At 42.6% G+C, this 14,196-nt stretch overlaps 1 protein-coding gene across 2 annotated transcripts; it reads left to right on the top strand.

Annotated features, from left to right (window-relative positions):
• The first annotated feature begins 239 nt into the window (after positions 1 to 239).
• On the top strand, positions 240 to 10,669 carry ccdc126 (coiled-coil domain containing 126). Of its 2 annotated transcripts, XM_072447075.1 has the most exons (4): positions 240 to 489; positions 2,429 to 2,578; positions 3,409 to 3,647; positions 8,700 to 10,669. In XM_072447075.1, the coding sequence occupies exons 3-4, from the start codon at positions 3,410 to 3,412 to the stop codon at positions 8,933 to 8,935; spliced, it is 474 nt and encodes a 157-aa protein (XP_072303176.1). In that variant the 5' UTR covers positions 240 to 489; positions 2,429 to 2,578; position 3,409; the 3' UTR covers positions 8,936 to 10,669. The 2 variants fall into 2 exon arrangements, with proteins under 2 accessions (XP_072303176.1, XP_072303177.1); XM_072447076.1 differs by lacking the exon at positions 2,429 to 2,578.
• Positions 10,670 to 14,196: the final 3,527 nt, after the last annotated feature.

Genomic DNA, 14,196 nt, shown 5'->3' with positions numbered 1-14,196 from the left:
GGATGTTTGGAACTCATGTCTTATGCGCCGCACCGACTGCACGAGTGACCGCAGACTTTAGGCCGAAGACAGCGCTACTTCTGTCCCTGAGCCCGGGAGGAGCTGTTCCTGAGCCCGGGAGGAGCTGTCCCTGAGCCCGGGAGGAGCTGTTCCTGAGCCCGGGAGGAGCCGTCCCTGAGCCCGGGAGGAGCTGTCCCTGAGCCCGGGAGGAGCTGTCCCTGAGCCCGGGAGGAGCTGTCCCTGAGCCCGGGAGGAGCTGTCCCTGAGCCCGGGAGGAGCCGTCCCTGAGCCCGGGAGGAGCCGTCCCTGAGCCCGGGAGGAGCCGTCCCTGAGCCCGGGAGGAGCCGTCCCTGAGCCCGGGAGGAGCCGTCCCTGAGCCCGGGAGGAGCTGTCCCTGAGCCCGGGAGGACGCTAACGGCGCAGCCGCCACGCTCTACTCTTTTACCCGTGGATCTTTTTCATTCGATGCTTCTGAGAAACGAGTTAAACGTGAGTCTTCATCTGTTGTCTCTCTTGTCTCTCGTGTGTTTGTTGTGTTGTTGTGTTGTTGTGTTGTTGTGATGCTAGCATGTACCGTTAGCTCACAGAAGTTTGCTCCGCTGTGGCTCCAGGTGAATGTTTGTGTTGTTCAGCTCTTCATTTATGGACAGCAGATGATAATAAAGCTGCCGCGCGCTCGCTTTGTGATTTAGAAAGAAATAAAGTCTTCAAAGTGTCTTCACCTCAGAGGGGGCGGAGCCGCTCTGGTGGCACAGGAAGTGACGTAGGTCACGCTGCTGTTTGTCTAAACCATCTGTGATACTGTCACTTCTAGAAGTATAATAACTATAACTGTCACTTCTAGAAGTATAATAACTATAACTGTCACTTCTAGAAGTATAATAACTATAACTGTCTCTAACTATAACTGTCACTTCTAGAAGTATAATAACTATAGCTGTCACTTATAGAAGTATAATAACTATAACTGTCACTTATAGAAGTATAATAACTATAACTGTCACTTCTAGAAGTATAATAACTATAACTGTCACTTCTAGAAGTATAATAACTATAACTGTCACTTCTAGAAGTATAATAACTATAACTGTCACTTCTAGAAGTATAATAACTATAACTGTCTCTTCTAGAAGTATAATAACTATAACTGTCACTTCTAGAAGTATAATAACTATAACTGTCACTTCTAGAAGTATAATAACTATAACTGTCACTTCTAGAAGTATAATAACTATAACTGTCACTTCTAGAAGTATAATAACTATAACTGTCACTTCTAGAAGTATAATAACTATAGCTGTCACTTATAGAAGTATAATAACTATAACTGTCACTTCTAGAAGTATAATAACTATAACTGTCACTTCTAGAAGTATAATAACTATAACTGTCACTTCTAGAAGTATAATAACTATAACTGTCACTTCTAGAAGTATAATAACTATAACTGTCACTTCTAGAAGTATAATAACTATAACTGTCACTTCTAGAAGTATAATAACTATAGCTGTCACTTATAGAAGTATAATAACTATAACTGTCACTTATAGAAGTATAATAACTATAACTGTCACTTCTAGAAGTATAATAACTATAACTGTCACTTCTAGAAGTATAATAACTATAACTGTCACTTCTAGAAGTATAATAACTATAACTGTCACTTCTAGAAGTATAATAACTATAACTGTCACTTCTAGAAGTATAATAACTATAACTGTCACTTCTAGAAGTATAATAACTATAACTGTCACTTCTAGAAGTATAATAACTATAACTGTCACTTCTAGAAGTATAATAACTATAACTGTCACTTCTAGAAGTATAATAACTATAACTGTCACTTCTAGAAGTATAATAACTATAACTGTCACTTCTAGAAGTAGAAGTATAATAACTATAACTGTCACTTCTAGAAGTATAATAACTATAACTGTCACTTATAGAAGTAGAAGTATAATAACTATAACTGTCACTTCTAGAGCAGAGTACCATTACTACATGAAGAGGAATAAAAACACAAACAGTTGTTGGTGTTTGATAAAACAGCTTCAGTGGCACTAGTTTCCTTGATCTACATGTGTCACATTTACATTTGTATATTTAATCATAAACATTATTGCTGTTGGAAAAACATGTCGTTTATAACATTCTTTCATGGGTCTTCTAATAACAAAAGCATATTTTCATGAATAGAAGTTAAGAGATACTTAATGCTTAGCGTTAGCCTTATCCAGGTAATAAACTAATAAAGGTAACGGTGGATCCAGTATGTGATGTTCTCATCAGAACAAACATTTATTTTCTAAGTCTCATCGGCTCGGATTGATAAGAAGTGTGTGTGTGTGTGTCTGTCTGTCTGTATATATATATATATATATATATATATATATATATATATATATAAAAACTGTGTCTTGTCACGCAGTAAACATGGCCTGACCCACAGCGCCCCCTCTGGTGAGGTGGACCACAGTATGTCCTGAGTCCACCTTCAGACCACAGGAGAAAGCACCAAATCCTCACTCCTTTCATAGAATCTCCTGGGGGCCCCCCCTCCTAGCGCCGATAGGCAGAGGTGGGTGTATCCTTCGTTTATTTATTTTAAATCAAAATTTAGTCCCAAGAGGACCAGGCATTTCTCTGATTGGTTAAAGGTGCAATGGACGATTTTTCGCCTATTTGAGAACTCAGGCGGAAGTGCTCATGCCCCCGTGCGCGTGCCACTCCCCCGTGCCACTCCCCCGCGCTCGTGCCACTCCCCCACGCTCGTGCCACTCCCCCGTGCCACTCCCTCGTGCGCGTGCCACTCCCCCGCGCTCGTGCCACTCCCCCACGCTCGTGCCACTCCCCCGTGCTCATGTACAACACACGTGCGTTTGTTTATCAGCGCGACGGATCTCATCATCTTCCGTCTTCTTCTGCGTCAGCTCAAACTGTCTTTCTCCATCTTCATTTTGTCCCGTACACTGAGGGAACTATATTATGATAGATCAATGCGCTTAGACACGCGGAAACATGGGGACGAGTCTCACGCAGCTGCAGGTGAACGGTAGGTGCGTTTTATGATTGACACGTTGCAGGACTAATCGGCCACGAGGAAATAAGACTCAGATTTGTGCCAAAAAAATTGTCCATTCAACCTTTAATTAGCCTGTCAATTACATCCGTGGTAAATCGGGGACGGGATGCAGTAACGACCCACATGACTAAGTATGGTCAGAGCATGTGGTCTAATAATCTGACCAGGCTGAGGTTTGACTTGAGCTTTACATATCAATAGTTTGGCCTGATAAGATGACCGGTTGTGTCCAGCTTTCTTCTCATACAACGCTATCTTTCTGATGAAATGGCGCCAGGTGTAAAGCCTGCTCATGATGAATGCTGCTGTGCTGCTTGTGGTTGCAGGATGGTCGGGGTGCTGTCCCGCAGAAGCATGTCTCAGCGTCTCAGTGTGCTCCTGGTGATCTTGGGCCTGGTGTGGGGCCTCATGTTACTGCGCTACACGGTGCAGCAGCCTCGGCACCAGAGCAGCCAAGAGCTCCGGGAGCAGATCCTGGAGCTCAGCCACAGATACGTGCGAGTGCTCCGAGAGGAGAAGGAGAGCGCTCCAGGAGGGCCCCAGGGCACCGCACTGGCAGGATATGGTAAGACCAGGACATTTAAAGTGTACTATGTATTATTACAAGAAGTGACAATCTAAAGCTGTGACCTTACACAAGTTTACACAAACAAATATATATATATATATATACATATATACATATATATATATATATATATATATATATATACATATATATATATATATATATATATATGTATATATATATATATATATATGTGTGTGTATATATACAGGGTTCAGAATAAGCAGTATTGCAAAAGGCGACGCAATTTATCTCAAATGCGATGCGTTTGTCAGAAAAAAGTGTTTTTGTATAGCAGCTTTTGCGATACAAAAATGTGTGTTCAATTGTGTAACCAAAGCGCCTAAAAGTACCGATCACTCGTCAATCGATCGTCAACAACGGCCTGACACATGTAGGACACTGTGGACATGACGAGTCCCGCTGCTGTCACAGATCAGAGTCAGAAAGTGGGAGGAGCCACGTGCGGTAAAGTTAGCGTCACAGATTCAGACTCTGAGGTCAGAGGTCAATAACTCCTAAACACAAAAGTCTTTGCAGATCATTCACTGCCAAAACACTCATATTTACACTGCAAGTGACACAACCTCGTTTTTAACAATCAGATGCGTATTTTGTGCGCAGCGAATCACACGGCTCCAAATGTGCAGAGCCGAGACGAGTGCTTAGGGACCGTCATCAAATGTGCAGCCAGAGCGGTGACGAGAGTACTTGGGGACCGTCATCAAGTAGAAAAACAAAAAATGGAATGGAACGTGAAATAGAGCGGTACAATTTGAATAACACATAAAATACACCATGATGGACGCCACAGCAACCTTTATGTTTCTGAGTGTAAAGACAATGAATATGTAAATGAGACTCATGCAAATAGTCATCTGATGATGATGATGTGGAAGAAAGTTGTAAATAAGGCCATCTGACTTTGTGTTGATTAATTTGTTCAACAATTAATTTTATTTGCTAGTTTTATTTAAAGATTTTAAAAAAAAGTGTTTAAAAGTTAATTTGTTAAGAGTTTTATTTAATAGAATGTTTACAAATACATTTAAATAAATGGTTGCGTTATATCAATGGCAAATATTGTTTGTTAGTCACTTTTGTGTTTTGCTATGCAATTATCAAATTGCTGTACAAATTTAGAAACGGATTGTTTAGCAGCACCGCTATACAAGTGAAAATCCTTATATATATATCTCTATATATCTATATATATATAGATATATAGATATATATATATATATAGATATATAGATATATATATATATATAGTAGAAAAAGCTTCAGTTGTTTCATCTGGACTCAGTTTGAAAAAATAGACGTTTCGACTCATCCAAGAGTCATTGTCAATAAAAGAATTTAGGTCGAGAACTCCGATATTAATACTGTTCTGTGGTAAGACCCGCCCATTGGGAGGAGCCTTCCTGAAGTAGAAAGAGTTGTTTGTTTCAACAGAAACTTCCCCTTGTATCTACCGAGCCTATTCAGAATCTTAATGGGCTGTTAAAAAAGGAGGTTCCACTCAGACCCATAGTGTGCAGCACAGATTCCATCACCTACAATGTGGCCAAGCATTTAACAACTATATTGGCTCCGCTTGTGGGGAATTCGGAACATCATGTGGAAAACACACACAACTTTGTGGATAAAGTGAAACATCTCCAACTGGACCCAGATGACCTCATGGTTTCATATGATGTTGTGTCCCTGTTCACCTGCATCTGACCTCTGACCTCTGATGCAGTAGCAGCGGTGAGGATCAGACTGCAGGAAGACACCACCTACAGGAAAGGACCAAACTGACACCTGAACACATATGTAAACTGTTGGACATCTGTTTGAACACCACTTACTTTCAATTCCGGGGACAATTTTACAGACAGATTCATGGCTGTGCCATGGGCTCGCCCGTGTCTCCCATAGTGGCCAACCTGTACATGGAGCACTTTGAGAAGAAGGCACTGTCCTCATTCTCAGGCTCCGCCCCAAAACTGTGGCTCCGCTATGTCGATGATACTTTTGTAACAATCAAGAAACAAGAGCTGGAAACCTTCTCTGATCACATCAATGCTGTGGACCCACATATCAGGTTTACAAGAGAAGACGCTAAGGAGAACCGCTTGGCCTTTCTTGATTGTTCCACGGTCAGAGGAGAGGACGGGAAACTCCAAATAGAAGTATATAGGAAACCTACACACACGGACCAGTATCTGCTCTTTGGCTCCAACCACCCACTACAGCACAAGCTGGGTGTGATCAGAACCTTACAACACAGAGCTCAAGGTGTGTCCACCAGCTCAGAGGGCAAGAAGAAAGAGGAAAAACATGTCTGAAATGCCCTCTCAGCCTGTGGTTACCCCGCTTGGGCTCTCAACAGAGTGAAGAGAACCAAGAAGCAGGACAAAAGGGAAACTGAACAGAGAAGGAAGGGTGTTTCTATCCCTTATGTGTCTGGCCTGTCGGAAAAACTGCAGAGAATTTTTAGACAACACGAAGTCCCTGTTTATTTTAAACCAGGAAACACTTTAAGACAAAAACTGGTTCACCCAAAGGACAAGTTGCCGACTCAAAAACAGAGCAATGTAGTTTATTCGATCCAATGCAGTGAAGAAAGCTGTAAAGAACGGTACATAGGTGAGACAAAACAGCCTCTACACAAGAGGCTTTATCAGCACAGAAGAAATACAAGTTCAGGACCTCAGAGTGCCGTGCATCTCCATCTTGAAGCCTCTAATCACTCGTTTGAAGACGGTGAGGTGAAGGTTTTAAGCAGGAGAAAAGATGGTTTGAAAGAGGAGTCAAGGAAGCTATTTTTGTTAAAAAAGAAAGACCTTCTTTAAACAGAAATGGAGGGCTAAGGTTTAATCTTCCTGTTATTTATAATGGGTTACTAAACCCCTGGAAAGGTAGAGGACCAGGACATTTAGATGCTAATCAGGTCCTCAGGGTGGTTGAGCCAGGGTCTCACAAAGACAAAGAGGATTCTAATAGCCCATTAAGATTCTGAATAGGCTCGGTAGATACAAGGGGGGAGTTTCTGTTGAAACAAACAACTCTTTCTACTTCAGGAAGGCTCCTCCCAATGGGTGGGTCTTACCACAGAACAGTATTAATATCGGAGTTCTCGATCTAAATTCTTTTATTGACAATGACTCTTGGATGAGAGTCGAAACGTCTATTTTTTCAAACTGAGTCCAGATGAAACAACTGAAGCTTTTTCTACCATGGAACACGCCTGGACGAATGAGGGATTACACCCACATATATATATCTATATATATATATATATATATATATATATATATATATATATATATCTATATATGTATATCTATATATCTATATATCTATATATCTATATATATATATCTATATCTATATATATATATATATATATATATATATATATATATATATATAGATCTAGATATCTAGCATATAGATATATGCTATAGATATATAGCATATAGATATACGTATATATATGTATATTACTGCTTGATTTACTTGTAAATCCTGGATCATTCTTGTATCACACAGTGAATCTTCATAGAAATAGAACTGGAGCTGTTACTGGTCTAATTCCTTCTCTTGCGTCTGATTTGAGTGAACATTAAGTTTTAGGCCTTATCTCCTCCTGTCATAAACCTACATCAGGTCCATTTGTCCACAGTGGGTCAGGCACGTCTCACAGTCCGTCCTCTTTGTCCTGTGTAAGATAAACTTGTCTCTGTAGAGTCCAGATGCACCGCGACCTTTGCCCTTGCTGTCCACCACAAAGATTTACAGAAAACTCCTCACGTGGGATTGTAAAAGAGGCCAATCATTTATTATCTCTCAGATATCTCTCTTAATTAGTTTATCTTTGATTTATAGAGGTTGTTTTATTTGCACGTTCCTCTGTTCATTGACTTCAGAGTGAAATCACATTTTATATGGAGGGTCAAATGTTTAATTTAGCCAAATTTTATGAAATTTGGCACAAAATTCCATTTTGGCCTCCTGATCAAAAGAGTCAATGACCCATGTCATATTTGTTAGGGCTTTGACCGAAACCTCCATGTTACTCCAGTACAAAGGGAAGCGTCACGGATTCATTCATGTTTTAAATCCTGCCTAAGGCGTCGTGTTGCACTTACTGGACTTGAGGAGGTCTGAGTGAGGAAAAAGACCTGTGGTTTTGGGAAACATGTGGAATTCAGAAAAGAGGCTGTTTTGGGGACGTTAGAGCTTTGCTAAAAGCGGTGCTAATGTGGAGCTAACAAGAAGAAAACACACTTCTGTGATGATGCTCTGTGAGGAAAACACCCAAACCAGAGCAAACCTGGACAGGTCAAAGTGTAATAAAGTATTAAAGGCGGTATGGACGATTTTTCGGCGATTTGAGAACGCAGGCGGAAGTGCGCATGCGCACTCCCCCGTGCGGACTGATACAACACACACGTGCGTTTGTTTATTAGCGCAACAGATCGCATCACATCTCTCGTCTCCCGTAGATTTCTGTCCACTTCTGCGTCAGCTCCAACTGTCTTTCTCCGTCTTCATTTTGCCCCGTACACTGAGGGAACTATATTATGATAGATCCATGCGCTTAGGCACGCGGAAACGTGGGGAGGAGCCTGACGCGGCTGCAGGTGAGCGATAGGTGTGTTTTATGATTGATACGTGGCAGGACTAATGATTTATCCACGCCACGAGGAAATATGATACAAAATTTGCTGAAAAAAATCGCCCATACCACCTTTAAAATGAAGCTGCTCATTTGATTCACTACATGAATAATTTGGCACTAAAGCGTCACTAAGCTTAAACTATAAAAATCGTGATCTCCTATTGAGTTTGTGCCCTTCATATCAGAAGTTCATGTCCCTGCTGCTGCATGAAGATGGACTCCACATAGAACCACAGGATATATGAATGATTCTTTTATTTTGTAGGTTATGTTTGACACTCTTCTCTTTTAAAGTAAAACATCATTTGTTTTGGGATTGAAATGCCTTTTTCCTGTTGTGTAAAGCACTTTGTGTATAATTGTCCTTGTGTCCTCAGCCGACCTTAAGAGGACGATCGCCGTGTTACTGGACGACATCCTCATCCGTCTGTCCAAACTGGAAGGGAAAATCGACCTGATGGCAAACTCCTCCTCCTCCTCCTCCTCCTCCTCCTCCTCCTCCTCCTCCTCCTCCTCCTCCTCCTCCTCCTCCTCCCAGCCAGTGCCACTGTCCGTACAGACGCCCAGCAAACAGAAGTCCCAGCTGCACCCACACGCCCCAAACCGCCTCTAGTCCCAGCTGCACCCACACGCCCCGCACCCACACGCCCCGCACACACACGCCCCGCACCCACACGCCCCGCACACACACGCCCCGCACACACACGCCCCGCACACACACGCCCCGCACACACACGCCCCGCACACACACGCCCCGCACACACACGCCCCGCACACACACGCCCCGCACACACACGCCCCGCACCCACACGCCCCGCACCCACACGCCCCGCACACACACGCCCCGCACACACACGCCCCGCACCGCCTCTAGTCCTGCGTCACAGACTTTAGGACGTTTTCCTTTGATAAGCTTCTATTTATTTGTTAAGAAATGCACACTTTTGGTTTGAGTTGCCATTTTTGTTCTTGCCTTGTTTCTTTCTGAAATGTGAGTGTTTTTTGAGCCACTTTAACATATCAGAGCTGGGCTCGCACAATATAATGAATATTACAATTACATGACACGTCCTTTTGGTTTTGTTCAACTTAAGTATTTAAATGAATCATGAACCGTCACGAGCACTAGAAACACTTCAGTCTCAGACAATATCATGACACATTGAGGAGAGAATGTACAATGTAAAGAATGCATTAGATATGTCATGTGACAGACTGAGGTCAAGTCAGGCGGGTTTTACTTGTGGAGACGGGTCTCGGACGCTGCGGAACAGAGACGTTCCACATCATGTGACTTGCACAGGAATGTGGCCTTAGACAGACGAATGCTACAGAAAACACACTGTGTTACACGTCAGAGTTCTTATTCTTTATAACCAAACAAAGATCATTTTTAGAACAGAACTGAAGACTTGCAGCTGTGACGAGGGGAAAGGTGCAAATAACTCCACATTAATAATCTACGATGAAACGTACAATAGATGGTTAAATGACCTAAATTCATAGTTTCCCTTGGATATTATAAATAACCCTCTATTTCCTGTGTTAGCTCCTGTGTCAGTCGTATATTGTTCCTTGGGCCGATGATGGTTATAGTTGTGATTATGTAAAGGGAAGTCCGTCAGCATTATTGTAATAAAAAGTTGTTTTATTGTGCGATCTCAGTGAAAATATGGAGCTTTACTTGACCCTGTCCCGTGCTCCCCACTTTGAGATGATATGACCCCAAGACCCAACCAACTGTGAGATTCAGAGCAATTTGAGGCCTTTGCAAGTGTAAACATGGATTGAAATGCATTAAGTAATTTATGAAGATGAATTGTTAGTGTGTCATGACATTTGCAGTAGCTGAAGCAGAGTTAAAGTTTAGGGTGAGTTATAACGGGTTTACAAGCTCAGAACAGCAGTTTGTCTTATTGAGTTTTATGGTTTGTGTTGCTGAGGCTTGTGGATGTCGTGCTGAATGTTCCATCCCTCAGATAGAATCCAAAGATTTGATTTATTAAGATGTTCTAACTTCTATCTTTATGCAAAGCGTGTGGATGATATTGTATTAAGCACATTCTCCCAGAAGATCTATTTTCCTCACCTCGTACTGTAACTGCTTGAACTGTGACTCTGAAAAAGACTTTTTATGACTTATGGCCTTGTTCATACTTTTATTTTTGTGCTCTATTATAAGCAATATTTCATCTAAGCTACAGAGACTAACGTCATATGCCAATAAGAGCTGTAGAAGACATTTTGCTCAAAAATATAGAATGCCGTGATTGTGCATTTGGAGTGTGATGTTTGTAAAGTTTGGAGAGAAAATGTTTTTACCTGATTTATGGCAATAAAACCTGTGCCTCCACCAACACAGCCGCTTTTGGCATATTTGCATTTTTCTTAAGTCTTGGCAATTCCTCAACTTTGAATGGAGAGTTATGTCGAGGGTCAAGGAGCATCTTGGGTCTTTTTAATGGAGGTCTGGTTCCTTCAGCTGACCAAGACTAGACCAGGATCACGAGTTTCTCTCACACAGATGACTTGAAGCTCCGCCTCCGTCCTCAAGCCCCGCCTCTGCCCTCCTGCTCCAGGACATAAGATTAATGGCCTTTTAAAGCCGTTTTCAATGCTCAATAATGCAATCTTCCCTAATTTATTAAATGAATAGATTAAACCGTTCTCAAAATGAGCTACACTACAAAAACACGCCAGGTTCTCAGGGTTAAGTTTGATCAGCTCCTTCCATGTTGTAAGCACAGATTTCACCCAAGTCTTCTCCACTTCCTCCTCATGACTCAAGCGTCTGTCATCTGTAGTAAGACCTGTACAGGAACCCCCGGCACCACATGACTCTCAGTATAAGACCTGTACAGGAACCCCCGGCACCACATGACTCTCAGTATAAGACCTGTACAGGAACCCCCGGCACCACATGACTCTCAGTATAAGACCTGTACAGGAACCTCAGGCACCACATGACTCTCAGTATAAGACCTGTACAGGAACCCCCAGCACCACATGACTCTCAGTATAAGACCTGTACAGGAACCCCCGGCACCACATGACTCTCAGTATGAGACCTGTACAGGAACCCCCGGCACCACATGACTCTCAGTATAAGACCTGTACAGGAACCCCCGGCACCACATGACTCTCAGTATAAGACCTGTACAGGAACCCCCGGCACCACATTACTCTCAGTATAAGACCTGTACAGGAACCCCCGGCACCACATTACTCTCAGTATAAGACCTGTACAGGAACCCCCGGCACCACATGACTCTCAGTACGAGCAGGCTAACCCACACCAGCAACACTCATCTGAGCAGAAAAGTACATTTCATCAAAGTAAAGAGGTATCATTTTTTTATGCAGTACCACCCCAAAATATCTTAAGATTCCGTTTGCCATTTAAATGGGTAGGTTTTTCTAAAGGTCAGAGGGCAGAATGAGAAATTGTTTTTTTGTACATTCATTTTGTGTCCAGACATTTTTTGAAGAACATGCATCACATTGGGTATGAGAATGTCTGGTTTGGCCAAATACAACAGAACATCATCTGCAGGCGATTGTAAGACCGTGAATTGTTTTTGATGTTCTAATAAATTGTGCCAATGGTTCCAAATACAAAGCAAACTAGAGGGGAGCCCAGGCACAGCCCTGTCTCACCACTCCCTCCAGAGTCAGTGGATCTGTCACATGACCATTGATTTTAATTCTTGATGTTGGACCATCGTAAAGAGCCCCAATATTTTTTTTAGAATTAAATCATTGATTTTAAATTTGTTTCGCACTTAACATAAATAAGTCCAGCTACAGAATCACAATCCTTCACAAACATCGTTTTTGGGGATGCGGGAGACTTTTTGTCGACTGGTGATGTCGTCAGACGGTGGAAGGACTTTGAGGACCTCCTTAACCCACTGTCACGTCTTCCGAAGAGAAAGCAGACTGAGGACTAGAGTTGTTGGCAAACTCCTCAGTTCTACAACATCCAGAGACTTTAGGTCCTGTCTTGGCTGACACGTCTCTGCAACAGGGCGTGGCGGTCGGGGACCGTGCCTCTGGACTGGCAGACCGGGGTGGTGGTCCCTCTTTTCAAGAAGGGGGACCATAGGGTGTGTTCCAACTACAGAGGGATCACACTCCTCAGCCTCCCATAAGGTCTATTCCAGGTCCTGGAGAGGAGAATCTGACCCATAGAACCTCAGATTCAGGAGGAGCAGGTTTAGGTCCTGGTGGTGCAACACTGGAACAGCTCTAGACTCTCCATTGGGTGCTCCAGGGTTCATAGGAGTTTGCACAGTCACATGTGCTTTGTGGATCTGGAGAAGGCTTTCGACCGTGTCCCTCGGGGTGTCCTTTGAGTAAACAGAACTGGACCGAGTACTGGCCCCTGTGGCACACCGCAAGTTACTTTAGGAAAAAAGGGAGTTCTGGTTTACTTTAACTGTTACCAATCAGATGAATAGGATTTAAAGCAGCTGAGGGCGGGGCCTCTGACACCTACATCACATTCTGACCTCTGCAGTAGAATTTAACTAGTGCAGTTTCACTGCTGTGGCGGGCTTCAGACCCTGACTGGAAAACTTCAAATGCTGTCACACATTGACTGCCAAAGTAGTTTTACATTTGAGGTCTACATGTTACTATAAATAAGTACTTTTTGTCAGGTTAGAAACTGCAGAAAAAAAGACAAATCACATCATCTGAACTTGAGTCATGATTTTTATTTTATTCATTGAGGCATTTGACAGGTGCAGCTGCGTGAGGGGCACAAGTCCTGCTGCAGCGGGACAAGTTCAGGTCCATGTGGTTCCAGAGTGAGCAGGACACAGCACCAGACGCTTCACAAACCAAAGAAAAGCTCGCCGCATTTCTCACAGAATCATGCAAAAACAAACGCTCATTTAGATCTTTTCACCAAAGTAAAAGTTCAAATACATGGGAGCCACACAGCCAAATATTGAAGGCAGAAAAAACAAAAAAAAAACTTTACAATTCAATATTTTTTAAATAGAAATGTCCATAAAGGATATACAAGACCAGCAAAAGGATATTTTTCTAATTTTCTCTCATGATTACTTAACGTTCTGGGAAATAATTAACTAAATCCTAATGAAGAATGCGTCTATTTCAAATACGTCTCTAAAGAGGTAGATCAGATGAACTTTAGGGCCAGAGGTCACAGATACACTGCAAAAACAAGGGGGGGTCCATTTGTACTGCTGTGGAGAGTGACCTCTGCAGTGTAGGACTTGTGCCCCTCAGTGTAGCGCCCCCTGGTGACACGACTGAGGTATGAGCGCTGAGGTAGTGTTTTCTACTGTGGAAGCGACAAATAAAACTGTTCATTTAGATTCCACCAACCAAAGCAAATCATCTTCAAAAGCTGCAAAATCCAAATGCCCCGCCCACTTCTGTTGAAGAAAACTTTTCCATTTGAGGAATTTGGACCAGTTTAAATGGCTTAAAACATGAAACAAAACTCAAAGTCAGTGGAAAAAATATTTTAGTTTGAGCGTGACAAAAGTCTAACTTTAAATAAGACAAAAAGTGTCCCATTGGTTAAGTTTGTTTTGAAAATCACGGGACCTAAAAATGAGTCGATCGTTCCACGTCTCAGACATCGAGGGTGTTTCAGTCATTGGAAACAAGGTTTTGGCTTTTGCAGTGAAATAAGGCTTTTCCCCGTTTAAACTGTCACAGCCGAGGGCCCCGACTGCCGCCGAGGCCCCGACTGCCGCCCCTGGCGGAAAGTAAAGTACCAATAATGTTTGTTTCAAATCAAATGCCCTTGCATGTGACGGTTGGTTCATCTACAGGTTTTCATGTTCTCCAGACAAAAACAGAGGTCCTTCCTTCTGAGGCGCCACCTGCAGCAGA

The sequence above is a fragment of the Eucyclogobius newberryi genome, unplaced genomic scaffold (genome assembly GCF_026437365.1).
Source record: "Eucyclogobius newberryi isolate DKJ021-1_F unplaced genomic scaffold, fEucNew1.0.hap1 SCAF_16, whole genome shotgun sequence".
NCBI lineage: Eukaryota > Metazoa > Chordata > Actinopteri > Gobiiformes > Gobiidae > Eucyclogobius > Eucyclogobius newberryi.
This window is presented reverse-complemented; position numbering and strand designations above follow the sequence as displayed.